The following is an 18837-nucleotide window of genomic DNA, read 5'->3' as shown; positions in this document are numbered from 1 at the left end:
CAACTAGTGAAAGCTAATTGCATTATTTCTAGTCCTACATCTAACTCACCTCCACTACTTACTATTTTCATTATTATTATTACTTTGCAGGTTCAGGTAAAAGAGCTCAACCAAGGAATGAGATTTGCTAGTTAACAAATACTGTAATTAATACAGAGCACCAACATATATTGGGTAGATATTAATTTTCAAAGATTTAGGATATAATGTTCCACTTTAAATCTAAAATAATCAGAAGTTGTCCTTTCTTTAATAATTTGGAAGATACTAGAGAACTTGCATTGCACAGCTCTGGAAAAAGTTGTCTAGTTTTTTCCCTTTGGATAATTCAGAGCTCATTGTCATCTAGAACAGTGTTTTTCAAACTTTACTAACCACAATCTAACAAAGTAAAAACAAGCTGGAAATATATTGAACACAGCAACTTCATATTGCAACTCAGAACATCAGTAACTAAAACAAAAGTTTCACGAAATAATACCCTTACTAAGTACCAGCAACTGAAATTTTCTATTTCATTTACTATTTTAATTTTTTTAAATTCTGGTCAAGACTTCAGTAAAACAACTTTAGGCAAACTAGAACTTAGTAATTTGGCTAATATTTTTATCTTGTCTGTTCAAGCATATTAAGGATATAGTTTAACTGATCTTCCCATCAAGCTATGAAGCTGTAGTAAATTCTATTCTACAAATTAAAAAACTGAAACTCAGAAAGGTTAGGTGATTTGGACTAAATAGACCCACAAACTGAGGACAGACCCAAGATTCACAAGTTTTCTAACTTTGTAAATCAAGCTGTTTAAAAAGATTATGATAACAATTCCATAAACATTTATTGTGCCTACCGTGTACCCAACATTGAAGTAAGAGACCTTTGACATGATCTCCGCCCCCTAGGGCTTCCAGACTACCAGAGGAGACAAGCATGTCTCAGTACATGCACTTGAAAGTCTGAAGTGGGTACTTTTATATTCTGGAGGAAATTATCTTATTCCCAAACTACCACCATCCTCTCTCTGGCCACCCATCTCACAAAATGAGCACCAGTACCAGTAGATGAGAGAATGCAGTGAACTCCTCTAATGGCACATTTCTGTATGATCTGAAATAAAGTCAGTACTTTCCCTTCTACCGCTCTTTGCCATTGTAACCCTAAAAGCAATCCTCAGTAGGACTCCGCTGATGAGCAGCAGCATTATAACATCACACCATAACCAGAAGAGTGCTTCAATGTTGACACCCTCTCAACAAACAATATTTAATTTAGAAGCATCTTCATGATGACTTCAACTTCTGAGAAATCATGACTCAATAAAGATAGGTCTTGACCCCCTGCAAAACCATCAGGAAACTCTAGTCCTCTGATCTAAGACATTTCTTAGCTACTGATTCAAATAAAGCCAAAACCAAGACAAAACACCCAAATCACCTTAAACCATAGCTTTTACCCGTCTCTCTAGCTTTATCTTTACACATCCTATGCTGCACTCAGTGACAGATTTTATTTTCTTGGGCTCTAAAATCACTGCAGACGGTGACTGCAGCCATGAAATTAAAAGACGCTTGCTCCTTGGAAGGAAAGCTGTGACAAACCTAGACAGCGTATTAAAGCAGAGACATCGCTTTGCCGACAAAGGTCTGTATAGTCAAAACTATGGTTTTTTCTAGTAGTCATGTACAGATGTGAGAGCTGGACCATAAAGAAGGCAGAACGCTGAAGAATCGATGCTTTTGAACTGTGGTACTGGAGAAGACTCTTGAGAGTCCCCTGGACTGCAAGGAGATCAAACTAGTCAATCCTAAAAGAAATCAACCCTGAATATTCATTGGAAGGACTGTTGCTGCAGCTGAAGCTTCAATACTTTGGTCACCTGATACAAAGAGCTGATTCATTGGGAAAGACTCAAATGCTGAAAAAGATTGAAGGCAAAAGGAGAAGAGGATGGCAGAGAATGAGAGAGATAGCATCACTGACTCAATGGACATGAATTTGAGCAAGCTCCGGGAGATAGCAGAGGACAGAGGAGCCTGGTGTGCTGCAATCCATGGGGTTGTAAAGAATCAGACACGATTTAGCAACTGAACAACAACAAATGCTGCACTCATGCCAAACTATTTATTCCATAAATAAGTTCCCACCTCTGTGTTTTTACTTATACTATTTCCTCCATCTGTGATTCCCCTTTCTCCTAATTTTTCTGTCTATCCATCTTTCCTGACCCCACTCAAATGGCATTTCCTCCATGAAGCCGTGTCTCCTTCCTGCAACAGTGAATGTCTCCCTCTTCTGTACATTGTACCTCCTCTGCTGAGACAATTTGCACATTCTGTCATAATCCTTATCTACTATATTAGAGTATGTTTTAAATACTGTGACATCCCAGGAGGCACCGAGAGTGTAGTTTATATGCAACAGACACACAATTGTGTTTGCTGATTCCATATAGAATAACTTGATCTGGAAAAGGAATTGTTTCCCCTCGCTTCCTGAGAAGTCAAGTTGGATGTATTCTCAAACACTCTGGATCTAGGACTTCTGGTGTTGCTAAACACGTAACCTAAGGCAGGCAGTTGAGCTTTATTTTTCTATAAAAAGGGGCCAACGGTCCCTTCTTTAATTACATTAAAGAGATTGTACTGCCAACACAGGGTTAAAATTATCCTACAATGTTAAGTGAATACGAGAAATTATCTCCATGGTCACAGATCCATTACAGCAGAACTGGACTGGGAACAGCTGAAGTTCTAGAAATGTAAACTTCCTCCTCTATTCCTGAACAACTGACAGTTCAGGAACAGTACCATTAACATTATATCAAATACAAGCCCACGTCTCCAAAGTTCACCTGTTCAAGAGTCCTTACTAAAGCTCTTTTAAGCTAGAAGTCTTTTTTTTTTCCTTCTTGCAGATAACCTTAAGCCAGAGGTATAAAGCAAGAAGGAATTGAGGTTCAAGTATAGGCTTAAATATGTATCATTTTTAAATAATGCAAACATATACAGGCTTAAATATGTGTCAATTTAAAATAATGTAAACACTTATCTGGGAAGGAGATCCTAAGAATATCCACCTGCCCCTCCCCTGTTCACTCACCTGTTCAAATCCTTTACCTAAACATCTCGTTTTGGTCTTTGATTACTAGGTATGAGATTTTTTCTAGGACCAAATATGCAGAAACATCTTCTAGTTTACCTTCTTCAAATTTAAGCCCCTTTCTTTCACTGATATATTTACACCATATAAACACAATCTAAAAATTGACCAAATTCTTCCAGAGAGTTTGCATTCCACATATAAGGCTGCTTACAAAATCCTCTGATGAAACTTGGTGAAGCCTTGAGATAGTATACATGTAGAAAGAGAAAAGTTCAGTTGTCTGTTTTACAGTAAAGGATCTTTCTCATAAAAACATAGGGCCTGCAAAATGGCACTTGGGGGATCAGATCAATTTATAATCCCTTCCCCTAGTTTTAAGTGTTAAATTGAAGGAAAGAAAATTACTCCCTTCACATCCTTGCTATGATTATATAGAGTGGAATTCAAAATCCATGATATTAAAACAGTATTCTAAAGATATGTTTCCATTTTAATTCTTGAATCCCCTGAAGGGACTACATGTGTTATTTCTTCACCCTCACTGGTGACAGCAACAGGTCCCAATTGAAAACAATTCATGAATTTATTTTATATGCCTATTTATTTCTTGCTTCAGAGCCTTGGGAAAAGGTATAAAATTAGGCTTGGCCTAACACCAGTCCTGACACCCACTACCCCTTCCCACATGTGTGTGATCAACACCTATGTCAAGACCTTTGGGGTGATTTCCCCCCTTTCTCTTTTCTTCCTTCAAATGGGAGGCTATTAATTGAGGGCCAGCATTCCACTCCCACCTCCCACACCTCTCAGTCAATCTGATCACTTCTAGAGCTGTTTATACTGCCAAAGTCATCCATCATCCTGCCTCACCAAGCAGGAGAAAAACTGATGGCAAGTTAGAAAAATCTCATTAAACTGCTTTCTGCCTCAACCTCTTCCCAACTCCTTGAGAAATAGAACTTCAAAACTGAGTCTGTTGGGGAAACAAGAGGGATAGAGGGAAGAAAAGCTGATGTGATAAAGGGAAAAAATAGGTCTAAAGTAAGTCGGTTTCTGGGCCAAAGTCAAATAACTCACTCTATCTATCTATCACAGACATCAAAGACGAGACCATATCAGTTAACCTTCAGTTCAGTTCAGTTCAGTTAAGTCGCTCAGTTGTGTCCGACTCTTTGCAACCCCAGGAACCGCAGCACGCCAGGCCTCCCTGTCCATCACCAATTCCCGGAGTCCACCCAAACCCATGTCCATCGAGTCAGTGATGCTATCCAACCATCAACTTCCTTTTGTTTTCTTTATGGCTGAATTCTGAAGTTCCTAAACACACTCTTTCATGAAATGGAAAAAAACTGCTTCAACTAGAATTAATTTTATATTCACCTTTTTTCTAATGACAAATCCCAAGTTAATTCTAATTCCAAAGGTGATCATGGCCATACCTAGGCAAAAGCCTAGGACAATACAGAAAACTTAATAAAGCCACACAACTCCAGGGAAGAACTGAGGGCCTGTCTATGTTTAAAAAGCAATGTGTGTCAAACAAAACCTCCATCCTCATGAGTTCCATGGAGAGGAAGGAGACTGTGCGCATAGCATGCAATATTACTCCTTTCCAGGACATCTGGCATGGATAGAATGACTACAGACTGAAAGGGCATGAATGTCCTCTACGCATCTTTACATCCTGTGTATGACGACTGCCTTCTAATACTTTCTCATCTGATCCTCACTGAACCTCCGTTGAGTTAGCCATTATCATTCCCATCTTAAAAATGAGGAAACTGAGGCCCAGAAAGTTTAGGTATCTCATCCAAGATCACCCTATTACTAATTGGAGAAGCCAGGATTCTAACCAAGTCCATCTGACTCTGAAGTTCTTTGCACATCCTGGTTTCCTAAGACAGAGCACTCTTTGCAGAGGCTTGCCAGTACAGATGCCCTGTGAAGGTCCTCGCAGTCTGAGGCAGACTCATGGTTCCACGGCATCTGAGCTGGCCCTGCTAACAAAGACATGGGAAGGGTGGTATCTAGTTAGAAACAAATCTAATTTTCCTACATGTGCCCAAGTCAATGTAATAAGTTTGTAGCCTCATCTGCACACTGGCCCTCTGGTTTCTAATCTCAATAACCAGGTTGATTTCAGGCCTGGAACCTTTTCTACCACAGAGACGATTAAAATATAATCAAGCTAGAAAGTTATCCTCCCCCAAAGCCACCTAAAACAGAGCAACTTCAAAATAAAACCAATTTACATATTTTAGCCCAAATTAAAAAAGTAAAAGCTAAGGATTCCCTTTTAATATCGTGAATAATAAATGCACATTTATGTAAAGCTTCCTTCGGGGAACGGTTACTATGAGGACAACTTTCCCAATATTATTTATAAATATCACTTTTGTTTTAGTGTTACAGTAAGAATCTGGACTTATGGGAATTGTACTGTCTGTACCCAGTGCATTAACAGAGATAATTAATATTGAAGACATGTACAATATCCAGAATTTTAGATGTGTGGCTGGCTGCATTACAAAAAGTAACATAAGAAACGATGAGTCAAATTTGGTCAAAATCACAAATTACAGGACTTAGTCATTTACTCCATTTTAAGTGAGTCCTTTCCTAATGAAAGTTTCATTAGTAAAGATTGCAAGTTCTCAGGCTTTCCACTACAGACTTTTAAATAGCACTTAGAGCTAAAGTTTATCATTAAAGCTGTATTTACTACTGCTGCATCTTCAAAGGGGGCACTAGAAAAAAAGTTCAACCCAGCCTGTTATTTTTCATGTACAAATTAGAAAGCAAAACTCTAAAGGGTTTAGACTGGCAGCTGAGGAAAACACAGGCTACTTGAAAAGCCATTACTGATACTTCACAGGACACACTGAGGGTCATGGCTATCTATCCCTACCACACACACACGAACACAAACACACACATATACACACACTGCACATAGTATCTAGGTGTACATGACAAAGTAACTCTTTTACTAGCAAACGTAAAGTCTACACAGGGGTGACATCAGCTATACTTCTATATAACTTAAAAAAAAGTTTGCATAGTGGTATGCCAAGGAGGTAACCATCTTCTCAAATCGTCCCTGGAGAGTAACATGAGAAAACGTATTCAGAGAATCATCCGTGTCAGAAGCAAGGCCTTCTTATTTTTGCAAAATTAATACGTTATCTAGTCGAGTTATAGCAGATAGACAAGTTCCTTCCAGCTGTCCAAACTTTACCTTTTCCTGAGAGTGAACATCTGGATACATGGAAGCTTATAGACAAAAATGTCCAGAAGAGTTTTTATTTTTATCTTCTAGAGTCATGCACAGACTCTTAAAATACAAAAGGAAAAACATTTATGTACTTGAATGTTTCAGCAGATCTTTTCCCAAAATTTGACATAAACCTCATTGAATGACATCCAACCTGAAAATCCCTCACTCCCATTTATCCCGAAGTCACAGAGATTTAGTCTCTAAAATATATTTTGATCAGTGTCAGAAGAAATGGTGACTTTCAGTTTCACATTTCAAAAAAAATGCACATAGTAAGTCTTCAACAAATATTTCTTCATCCAACAACAAATGGCAGCCAGCCTCGACTATGAATACAGTTGGCAAAATAACATCAAGGGTGAGTTGTTCCAAGAGAGCAGACAATAGAAGGTAACTAACTCGGAATGAGCAGGAGTGGATTCAAAGCCACAAAGTGCAAAACAGAAGCAACCTCTACACTGTGGTGTGTTTTTTAGAATTCGCCATTTTGATTGGAATTGTTTCTCTGCTTCCTCATATCTTAAAAAGGGAACTAAACCTCTTACAGAAAAAAATCCTCATGAATTAGTATATTTTATAGCTTTAAAATGAGTAATTAAGAAATGAAATTCAATTTTAAAAGTAACTTTCAAACCTAGAGTCCAGAGAAAGTTATTTTCAGGAGAAACCTATGACTTGTAATTTTTGTCCATTAAAAAAAATCAAATCTGCTAGTTTTGCATTTTACTTTTGCGGTTAAAAATAAGGCTTTCCTAAAACAACAAAAGACAAAAATGCAACTACAACAATTACTCTGACCCTATTTCTTCAACATTTTCACTGCTTTTTCGACCAAAATTTATTTAAGAATTCTTTTTTCAGCATTCAATCTTTCTTGATCCTTGCAGGGGGCGGGGATCCACATTAGAGGGGAAAATATTTCTGGTGTTTGATACAATGAAGATCTGAATAATGCTCTTCCCCAAAGCAAAAATGGCCAGTGCTAAAATGGTCCATCAAAAGGTAAAAATCTCAGGAGTAGGGAGAGGGCATGGGGAGAGACAGAGATAGAGAGATGGGGAGGGGAGAGAGAGGGAGAGAGAGAGAGCCATCGCCTATTCAGAGCACTGACACTGCATAAGTGATTTCTTAATGAATGTACAAGGAATAGCATAAATATTACCATTAGGCAGAGTGGATGTGAACATCTAAAGCAAGCTAGCTGACTGATTGCTTTCTCATTTTTTGTTCTTTTGTAACAATTCCATTTCCAAAGTGCTTGATTCCTATTGCTGATGCTCCAAAGCTATTGTGAGCACACTGCCTGAATGCTTAATGAAGTAAACAACAAACAAAATGGCTCATCTTCGGTGCCCCCAGCTAGCATCCCAAACTGGATATAATTAAAGGTGTGAACAAGCAAGCAAAGAAGTAATGAACCTGCAAAGTCAAGGTTCTGAGAAATTATCGGGCATCCTGCACTGCACCAGTTCAGATTTATCACTCATTATCTCTTATGTCGGCAAGGTTCAGATCCATGTTTGTACCCCTCTCTACTCTTGTCTTCCAGCTTTCGTTTTTCCTTCCACCTCTAGAAGGCTAATTTATGACAATTACTGCTTGTGATAACTTCCAGCTACCCACAGATCACCTTTCCTTTTACCCTTAGAAAGCTGCTTACCTATAAAAGCTCTCTACCCCTAAAATACACTGAGATTTAAAAACTATAAGGAAGTTCCTAAAACACACACACACACTTCACAAAATGAAGCACGAGAAGCCACCTGACCTCCTCCTCGTTTTTACCAATGGTTAAAGATTAGGTGCAAATGCTCCCAAAGAAAACACAATTCTGCTTTCATATACACGTATATTTTAACTTGAACCCAAACGCTTGGTTGAAAGGGCAGCATCTAGTGTACAAATATTGTTATGAATCTGCACATATATGGTTTCTCAAACCACAACTAAAGAAAGGTGTTTGGTTACTAATGGTCCAAGGGGTTTAGATAGGTCTTTTGGATGAATTTTTGTATTTTTCTAATAAGAAAACTCTTGGAGTTTGTGAGGAAGAGAAGCCACTTTTTATGGGAAGACGGCCCAGTTTGGTTTTCTTTCCATTTTTAGATGCACATATATTTGCAAGTATGTAGACACAGTTGGTAATACCAAATAAGGAAAGCCTAAGACAGGTGCAGGATTCCAGAAACACAAATGCTTACATTGATATACACACACATACACACACACACACAATCCTTCTTGCTCACACACACAGAATCTATCAAATGGATGGGAGATGGATAGTGGGCAATAAAATGTTGACTTCACTTTCAAAAGGGGAATTGGCCCATTCTATGCAATATGGCCCATCGACTGGAAAACAGTAAGATAAAAGCTTAGGACCGTTTATGTCTCTTCAATCCCCCAAAATTCTCAATGACATTGGGAAAAAATACTGCATTGCAGCATTTGCCAGTGCATACTCACGTGTCTAGAATCCGTTGGCCAGCTCGCCAACAAATGTACATATTAAGTGTCCAGGCATATAAATTAAGTGCCTAGTGGCCACAGATCATTGAAACTGATGGAGAAATTTGTCAAGGCCAAAGTACTTCTGTCTATGTACAGTGACCTCTATCAAGACCGCCATTTCTTACTCGCAGTACACACTGATAATTTGTTTCAGCTTTTTCTTAATTAAAATAAGGCATTAAGATACCAAAGGCTAACTGAAGCAGCATATCAACATATCTCCTCATGGAAGGAATAGTTTTTGGTCTACATATAGGAAGAGAACCCACCCACAACAAGGAAATAAGAGCAAAGGGAAGAAATCAAACCAAAGAAAAAGACCTGCCCTGAAGAAACCCTTTTATTGTTCATGGTAACCCTTACTTGAGTAAAACACCTTGATTCACTTATAAATTCTTTTAGAGGTATTAAACACACACACACACAGAGCACTATTCATGCAATGATTTCCAGATTTAAAAATTTAAATAGATTATCCCCAATAGAAATGCTAAGTTTAAAATATTTGAAGTCTAACCTGTCTCAAACTCTATTTCAAGACGGAATTTTAATACTAAACTGTGTAGCCCATTTTCTTTCTCTTTCTTTAAAAAATATTCTATTGTTATTACCTCACAACGATATGGTCTTCCTATCATAATAAAATCCTTGACTATTCAAAGGACCAAGGAAAGGCTACAGGAAGATAAAAAAGTTTTAGGGCTTTGGAAAACTATCAAACAGAAGCAAACTCATCTATATCTGGTCAGGAGGATGACTTGAAGGAATGGCAGTTAGGAATGAATGGAACTGAGGTCACAAATGAATGGTTAAGTTGCTTGCTAGTTTTTTAATGAGATATTAACATTGTCCTATAAATCAATGATTTTCAAAGAGATTTTCCAGCTGTTTACCCATCTACATTCAAAAATTTAAATACTAAATTATTTAAGCATTATTTTACAATAAGATACATGAACATTCTGATTACTAAAACTGTGATGTAGTCAGGTGTTTTTTGCAGAAATATTCCCAATCAGATTTTCATTTCTTAATAAATGCACACTCAGCCTTGTGTTTCCATAAAGACACACCTCCACATACAGGTAGTATGTATTAATATTTTTAAGACAAAGACGCAAAGAAGGTCAGCAGTAGAACCACGTGTCTTTTTTACAACCCAAGCCAAGGTGACATTTCCTACAGAAATTATTTTCCCCCTAACTAAAACATACCAAAAAATTCTCAGAAAAAATACATTCGAGATAATCAGAAAACTATTCTATTTTTAATAGCGACATATGGTTACACATTCATGATATGAGAGGAAGGTTTAAGTGTATGACAAAAAAATATATGTTTATTTATTATTACCTCGACAGTCAAAACAAATTTTAAAAATCCCCCAATAAGAAGATAAAACATAAGCATCTGCAAGGACGAAAGAATCGGGGTGGAGGGTCGTGGTGCGGAGATTTGCATTGGAGAGAGTAAAATTAAGAGTACTTTCAATACAGCCAGTTATATTTCCCAACCTTTTAACACATTTCAGTGCCTTTTAATCTCTCTTTCTTGGGCTTAAAATTATCATGTACCTAATTTATCTCTCTGGAAGAAACCATAATAGATCATACTTTCAGTTGTTTTTATGATACCTTCTATTAACCTAAGTAATATATCTTTCAGTCCTTTTGGTACCCACCATCATGAGAAAGAGACCACTAGTAAAGCACACTTTGAGAGAGAAAAAGCGAGAGATGCCTATCACCCAGTGCACGCATGGGTCCCAGACGTTCAGAGACGCTGGAAAAAAATCAGCTTTTCACTCAGTTTATGCCAAGACCAGGACTAGGACCAAATGCCAAATGGAAGGCAGTAGTTGCAAGGATACAGCCTGATGGATCCTGCGGCTGGAGGCATAGAGATGAAGGTGAAGTAGTAGACTAGAATATAGCTTTTCATGTATTATTTTAAAAAAGTAATTTCTACTCGGGATATGAAATAAGAGATACAGTGAACTCCCTGGAACTGTAGTATCAATATCTGATGTAGTAAAAACACCAATATTGCCTAGCACAAAATCATTGCTTAGGGTAAATCTATTCTACCTATATTTCTCCTATGGATATTTTGCTGGAAATTTCGAAGAAATCATTTGCAGAACGTATCAGCCGTGGGAGTTCACTATTATGCTTCTGTCAACTTCATTCAATATAATTTACATTTTTTTCAAATGGCCTCACAGGATTCCTTGCGATTTTTCGCACGTACAATTTCACAGCAGGGAAAAGGGGGAAAGACAGAGAGGCAGAGAGGAAAAAAAAAGCAAGATTCCCTACCCTCCCTTCCCCCTCTCCTTCTCTCTCTCTTTAAACCAAAAAAAAAAAAAAAAAAAGCCAGGGGAGACAGAACAGATGCTTAAAAATAGATTTCTAAAAATCACTGTAAACCAGAGTTAGAAATGTAATTAACACCTATTTATAAAGAATAATTAAAGTTGGGCCGGCCACAAAGAACAGCAAAGATAATCGAGGTCCTGTCCCCCCCCCTCCTTTTTTTACACTGTTTGCAGTGTGTTCTCATGATAGCCACCTGCTCCCTACTCGGCTTTTCCTCTGTTCGTTTCCCCGGCAACCTTTCATTGGGTTTTCCTCCCAGCTATCGCTTTCAGTTGGGCTGCTCGGTCTAATCTTATTTGTTTTACACCCATCAAAACAAGCAGCCAGACAAAGGCAATCCGCTAAGAATGGGAAAAAGACCACAGCTTTGTTATAACATCTATGCAGAGTGAAAAGTCCTCCCCAGGCTTTTCTAGCAAAAAATAAGTGAGATTGATATGAATTTACAGCCTTCCCCCATACCAGCTTTGAAATCCCGTGAAAGCTATTGCTAGTGAAATTCAAAGTCAAAGTGGGCACCCGTGGCATCTGATTGTGCCATTTTGTGCCATATCTTCAGGGTCAACATCAGGCGACAGGAGCGGGACTCAAGGAGTTTCCCTGCTTTTTTTTTTTTTTTTTTCAGAAAAAGATGATACTAAAAATAGATCTACTACTTTGGCAGAAAGGTTTTCCACTTCCCCTTCCACATCCAAAAGTCCTGTTCCACAATTGCATCTGCTGGTACTGCACCTCATCTCCTCCACCCCTCATTCCCAGCCTTCCCCATCACTCCGAGCAGGAGACGGAAAAAGAAATGTGCCTTTAACTTTAACAGTCGTGCAATTCCATTGAAAGCTCACAGAGGCAGTGGACACGCCAGCCAACAGTGATGGTGACACTGTGATTGTCAAAAAAGACACCAGCCTTCCTTGGCTAAAATGTGAGTTTGATGGAAGAGACAGTGTGTGTTCCTTGTGTGCATGCAGTGCCATCACACTTGGAGATGGATTCTGGTTTTCAGAGAAGAGAAATACTAACAAACACACACATACACAAACGATCTGCACAGTGATTTACAATGCACAGTCCACCATCCTTATGCACACACATACAGACACACACACGGCTGGAATCTCCAAGCTGCCTTCCTCTTTTCACTTACCATCTTCAAGCCATTCCACTCCATCTGTGATCAGAAGAAGATGGACCCTCACACAGTGTGTCAAAAGCGGAAAGGAACGTTATGTAAAAGCTGACATTCCTTCTAACAGAGCTGCTGCCCAGAGAAGGAAGCAACAACTCAACACGCCAGGCACCGCTACACATACAAGCCGCCTCCTCTTTTTTATGAGGTCATGACAGGAAACTCTTTGAAATACAAGATGCAGCATTTACTGAAGCCCAAATAAATCACTCTCTTTGCCGTTTTGACTGCGCAGTCCCCCGAAACACAACTGCCCATCTCAACATTCAGGATTCAGGAGCTGCCTCGCAAGGTTTAAATTTCCAGCTCAGAAATGGAGAGATTCCTAAGCCGGCTGCACCCACCTCCAGCCCCACAAAACCCAGGCACATAGACAAACCTCCCTTTCCCTTAAGAAAAGAAAATCCTTCTTTTGCCATTATTATCTCATGTAATATAACCTCTTTCAGCAAACCAGCAATTATTTCAGCCCACCTCCCCTTCTCCACCCCCACCTTTATGTTGAAGGGAAAATTGACAATGACCTGTTAAAAATGAAAATCTATTTCCCCACTGCTTCTCAATAAAAGGACCTACCCGCACTCTACACAAAAGAGATAGTAAATGTAGGAACCAAACAGCAGCAGAGAACTAAACTCTTGTGCAAGCATAAGACTGGTCAAGGTGGAGATGCTTTTCTTCCCTCCAGCAACACAAACAACAGATTATAAATCTAGTCATACCTACCATAACCATTCTTATTGGCAAATATTGGGTCTCGCAGAGCTTCGACTCTTCTCTTAAAATTTGCAAAGGTTTCAGAATATATTTTTAAATGACTATTGTTATATATTTTAAAGATCCATATATATTTTAAATCATCCACAGCGTGGATGATTGTAAAGTAAATCAATTATCTGATGGGGGGAGTTGGGGGAGAGAAAAAAAAAAAAAAAAGAAAGAAAAGGAGCAGTGAGCTGAAACCCCCGATTCTAGGATGTAGATAAGAACAACTGAACAGAGCCTTGCTGAAATTGGCTCGAAGCTTCCCCTTTTTACATCCATTTATGGGACCATCTGTCAGCCGAAGCCAGGATCTGATTGGCTGGGGAAACGAAGGGAGGCGTTGCAACATCAGGTGCTATTTAAATTAGCTACTGCCAGATTGACGATGTTAATGATTTGGTGACCTCTACAACAACAGAGACCAGATTTCTGAACTGCTTCTTGTGTCTGGTAATTAAGGCCAGGCTGAAGCAACAACAGCCATACTTGTATTTTTACCTTTTCCCTCCTCCCAGTTCAAAAGTACCGTAACAACTGCAGGTCACTGGCGGCTTACAAACCTTAACAGTGGGAGTGTTCTCCCTTGCCCTTGTCCTGAGGGCTGTACCACCCCACCCCTCAGAGGAGGGCTTTTCCCTCATAGAATGTTTTCAACCACCTTATCTTTTTCGACAGTTGCTTTCTAGCGAAATGCATATTTAATGATCTGCCTCTGGGCTTAAAGATACAACAAAAGCACTTTAATGTGCAAATATATCTACATTTTAACTTTATTATTTCCCAATATTGCTGATTTTTAGTAAGTAATGCTCCTTCTGCAGCTAATATGGCCAGCGTCTTAAAAGAATTGGGCTTGCTCTGTGAACTAGGTTCATACAAGTTTCCTTCAGAAAACTATTTCCTCATAAACAGAAAAAAAAAAAAAAAAAAAAGCTGGGGGTGAAGGGGGTCAGCTGCCACCCTCTACCTTTCTGCCTTCTGCCTGAGTTTTTCAAAACAGAATGATGAATGATTTATTTAAATGAATTTATTTCTCAGCTTGGATGGGGGCATGATCTGAATTTTTAAAAATCTACTGGAACACATTCTCTCTTTGCTTTCTGTACTGCTTCACAGAAGGGTAAAATACACTTTTGACAACAGCCTCATTTCATAACCAGTGCAGAGTGCTCATCTTAACTGAACACATGATTTTGTTTCTCTCCTTCCAAGGATGTCTTTTTATTTTGGCCTCTTAAAGTAGTGTGTGGTGATGTATACAGTTTGTCTGCCTATTTTATACATTTCATAACCTCTATGCTACTAAGCCTTCAGTAGTATAATTTTTTTGTTGTTGTTCTACTTTGGGTTTTAAAGTGGCTTATCTGAGAAGTTTATGCTTTACGTTTACCCCAAAGGCAGTTTTATCACTATTTATTTAATTCATAATTTAGTCAATTTGTTCCTCAATAAATACACAGAAGTAACAAATATTACTCAAGTCATAGTTTAACACAATTTTTAATCTTTGGCTGTAGTTGACAGCAGGATGGGATAGAGCCATGTGGAAATACAGGCCAGGCCGAAAATCATGCTACACTCTGGGCTTCAAAGTCCAAGAATAAATGGGTCTGTGAAAAATTATTATCAAAGGAAATAACCTTTACATTAAAAATTAAAACTATTCTCTCCAAGCTACTATTTCAAGAACACACAGATACAAATATACAGATATACACACACGTTATAAATACAGATACACCATAAAACAATATCTGTTATACATACAATATGAACAATTACACTTGGATATAAATAAATTCAGCTATTAGAAATGAAAGTACATGAAACTGAAAAGTAGAAATGTTAAAACCATAATCCTATAAAGTGGAACAATACTGAATTACATAAACTTTTAAAATAATTTCTTGAACAAATGTATAAAGAGTCCTATGAGTCACAATAGTACTACAGTATCCTTTGAATTGTGTACGAAGGACAAATGCACAGGTTATGCACTCTAAGGAGTTCAGTATATGTACCCAGAGCAGGTACAGGTGCCCTAAATCAACAATAGAAACTCTGAGTGCAATTTCACCAATATCAAGATACTGTGAAAAGTAAACATGAACACAATGCTGACAAACACACAAATAAAAACAGCTCACTGGGAACAAAATATTTGCTGTATATTTCTTTGGAGCTTATAAAAGTCAGAATTTCTTAAAATCCTTTTCTCTCATCCATACTAATATCAGCACGCTTAGTGAGCCATAAATTAACATTAGGTGTATCAGAAGATACTCTGGCCACTTTTCCAAAATAGTAAGTGTATATTACAGTATAAATCATTAGCTGGTTTTGCTAGGCTAAAAAATCCATGCACTTTGTACATCGATCACTTCTCCAAAAACCTCCACTCTAAAGTCTTTCAACAGAATCCTCAAACAAACGCACAAATGTCCTCAGAGGCCTTTTCTCTAAAGACAAAGGCAGAATCCTATTGTTGGGAAAAGTCAACCTTATTATTGCATTTCCAATAGTACCATTCATCTTTCAGAGTGAGGGGCTGACCGCTACATCAGTGGTATGACATTTGTAAAGCAACAGATTCTCAATATATTATCGCAAGAATCAGGCAGGCGAGTCTCCCAGTCATGCATGATTTTTTTTTTTTTTTTTCCACCACAAGCCACCACCACCACGGGAAGAAACTTGTCTCACTCCAGCAGCAAAGGCAACCTAAAAATGATATCCTAGAGCAGTGGGGCTGCCAGTGCCGCTGTATCCTTCTTACCATAAATGAGCAGTTTCTTGACTCATTAATAACAATTTCCCTTAAAAGAAGTAATCTCCTATCAGTCAGCCCCTCGCCACCATGCTCACATCCCAAAGGTTGCAGATATCTCAGCATCAGTCGCCGGCAGACAGCTTTCCCATACAGAGTCCAGATGGACTGTACCAGAAGCCAATTCAGCGTTAATAACTACCTACTCCGCGCAGTGGAGAAGCCTTACGTGGCACAATGGGCTAGGAAACAGCAGCCGGCTGAAACTGCAAATAAAAAAAGACAACCAAATTCTCCAAAAGCACGGAAAGGAAGGAACAGAAATGGAAGCGTGAATTGTATTTCCTTGACTTCAGTGAGAAGGGGAAAAAAAAAGAAGAAGAAAGAAAGAAAGAAAAAAAAAAGGAATCCTTCATAAACACACAGGAAAAAATGAAGAGGGGGGGAAAAACAGATGCTGCCCAGAAAAAAGTGACAAAATATTACCTCATTATTTAACAAAGCAGCATTAAGCGTCCTGCTGATTTCAAACATCTTGCCACAGATTTTGTTTTAAGAGAAACAGATAGAATCCTTTGCAAAGCACTCCGTCTGCAAAGGGTTCTTCAATTTTCTTGCGTGCCACGGAACAGTCAATATATTATTTCCCTAGAGTTTGCACATTAAAACCTCTAGTCAGTGAGCTGAATTTTCCCCTTATCTCACACACAGTAGACTCCTGTTATATGTACTGCTCTCTTTGCAAGAGCAGCCTGCCCCAAACATGGCTGGTGTTTAAACTACTCTTTAAAGTAACAGTTCACTGTATAACCACCAGGTGGGTAGGGTGCACAGATTCAAATGAACCATCTTAAAAGATTGTTTTGTGTTTTTTTTTTCCCTTGGAATAGCTCTTGGTGTAGGATGTAACATGAGAAACACCAGCATCCTAACAGGCATCTGTCTTGTATCTCTCTCTGTGTCTTGTCAAAATAAACAAATAAAATTCCCTCTCCTGACTTAATAGTGAGGAAACAAAACACCACCACCCATTCTAATAAGAACTGTGAAGAATGAAACGCAAACAAGCTTTGTTTCATTCAGCAAAGGATGAAAAAGGAAAATCCAATCAATGCAGAGCAAGGGGGGAAAACCAAAATCTTCGTGGAGATATTTTGAAAGAAATGTTGACACATGATAAAACCCAATTTGAAAGTGTGCATATGAGTGAAGCACACACAAGATGGAGGCAAGAGTTTAAGGGTGTTAACTTTTTCAGAGTAATATTTGCTATGATGTTTCATGATAGGAAGTAACCACAAGCTTGAAAGATACTGGAAACAAACAAAAAACTAAGCCTTGAGCATCTCTTTTTAGAACACAATTATACAAATAGTTATTAACAACCACAAGAGCAAACTAATCACATATATCTCCCCAGTGCTGTTCCTTTTCCCTAGGATCCACCTTGAAATGGAACAATTCTGTCGTGCACTATTTTGTCTGTATAGTTAAACTTGGCATCTCCTTTGTACAATTCTATCCCAATTAATCTGCTACTCTGCCAGGAATAAATCGAATGTCTCAAGTTGAAAGCCCCAAGTGATGGAGGAATGACGTTAAAAGGATAAAGAACCACCTGACAAAAATAAATCTCATCACTTATATCATTATATGGCTTGTTTTTTAAGGAGGATTTTATTACTCACAGAGCAAGCAAGCACTGTTCTATGTTCCCTCATATCTAAAAGAGAAACCAACACACACAGATACCTGGGATTTTGTTTTCTTGGCTGGACAAAATTAAAGCCCTGAAACTTTCACATCCTCTTGCAAACACGGATGTCAACATTAGTGTTTTTCCAGCCCATCCAGATAACATTTAGCCACATACAACAGTAACTATCTTTTTCATCTTTAAGTCAAGTCTGCATCCCTTAATACCATTTAACCTCCTCGCATATATTAAGTTTCAAATGACAATTTTTAACTAGGGAGTGAGAAGGAGGAGTTGCTCTCATCAAATTCTGGTTGTATGAAATAAGCTAATTTGTACACTCACCATATGCCTTAAACACTAATTTAAAAATGTCACTTTCTTCAAACATTAAAATGTAATCAGCCTAGTAAATAAAATATTCTCGAGTTTTCTTGCCTTGGTGATAATTTAAAGAGTGTTTATCTCAAGGTAACCTCTCTATTTTGATTACCAAGGAAGGCTTTTGATTTAGAAAGGGAAAAAAGGAGATATTGGGGGCTGGGGGAGTGACAAGAGAAAACCACAACTGTACGTAGCTGCACAAAGGAAAATAAGATGAAGCGGGTTTTTAAGGACCCATAGTCTTGTTACCCTAAGGCAAATCCAGCCAATCAATACCACCCATTGACGGTCTACCATCTGCCATGCTACCCAGCGATGTGGCTAAACAGACCTGTTCCATATGACCGTAGCCGGCTCATTTTCAGTCGATTAGAGCAGTTCCAGAGCATTCACGTGCAATAGCACACAACTCCAAGTCAGACTGAGCCTCTCTCTTCACACCAGTCCCTCCGAGCACAGCTGCAGACCTTTTCCTCCTGTTCCGGGTGTCTGGATTACCTCTTCTTGCCCCTCAATTGAATTAGCAAAATGGGGTGGAAAGGTAGAGTGAACAGACACATATCCACACACACACACACACAAACACACACACACACAGATAATTGCCAGCCCTTCTTCGCTGTCATGCAGAATTCAGGAATTCCTTGTGCTCTGGTCTAATATGATTATGGCACATCATTTAAATAGCATCATCAGTGACTATGACCTGACATTTTCCTGTGGTTCAATTTCTTTTTATCCTCTCTCTCTTCCTTTGAAAAATAAACCTGA

At 38.5% G+C, this 18837-nt stretch overlaps 1 protein-coding gene across 5 annotated transcripts in view; it reads right to left on the bottom strand.

Moving 5' to 3' along the window:
• ELAVL4 (ELAV like RNA binding protein 4) overlaps positions 1-13396 on the bottom strand; it is an 89571-nt gene extending 76175 nt beyond the window's left edge. For 4 of the 5 annotated variants that reach the window (XM_086394273.1, XM_086394275.1, XM_086394276.1 and 1 more), the window contains exon 1: positions 12413-12579. In XM_086394273.1, the coding sequence (XP_086250399.1) occupies positions 12413-12436 (24 nt within the window). In that variant the 5' untranslated portion in view covers positions 12437-12579. Of the gene's footprint in view, positions 1-12412; positions 12580-13180 lie in introns of those variants that run through there. The other variant, XM_086394274.1, reaches the window with a different exon arrangement.
• Positions 13397-18837: the final 5441 nt, after the last annotated feature.

This window comes from Bos grunniens, chromosome 3, assembly GCF_055505025.1.
Source record: "Bos grunniens cultivar Pamir isolate PY7600 chromosome 3, Bosgru_T2T1.0, whole genome shotgun sequence".
Lineage (NCBI taxonomy): Eukaryota > Metazoa > Chordata > Mammalia > Artiodactyla > Bovidae > Bos > Bos grunniens.
This window is presented reverse-complemented; position numbering and strand designations above follow the sequence as displayed.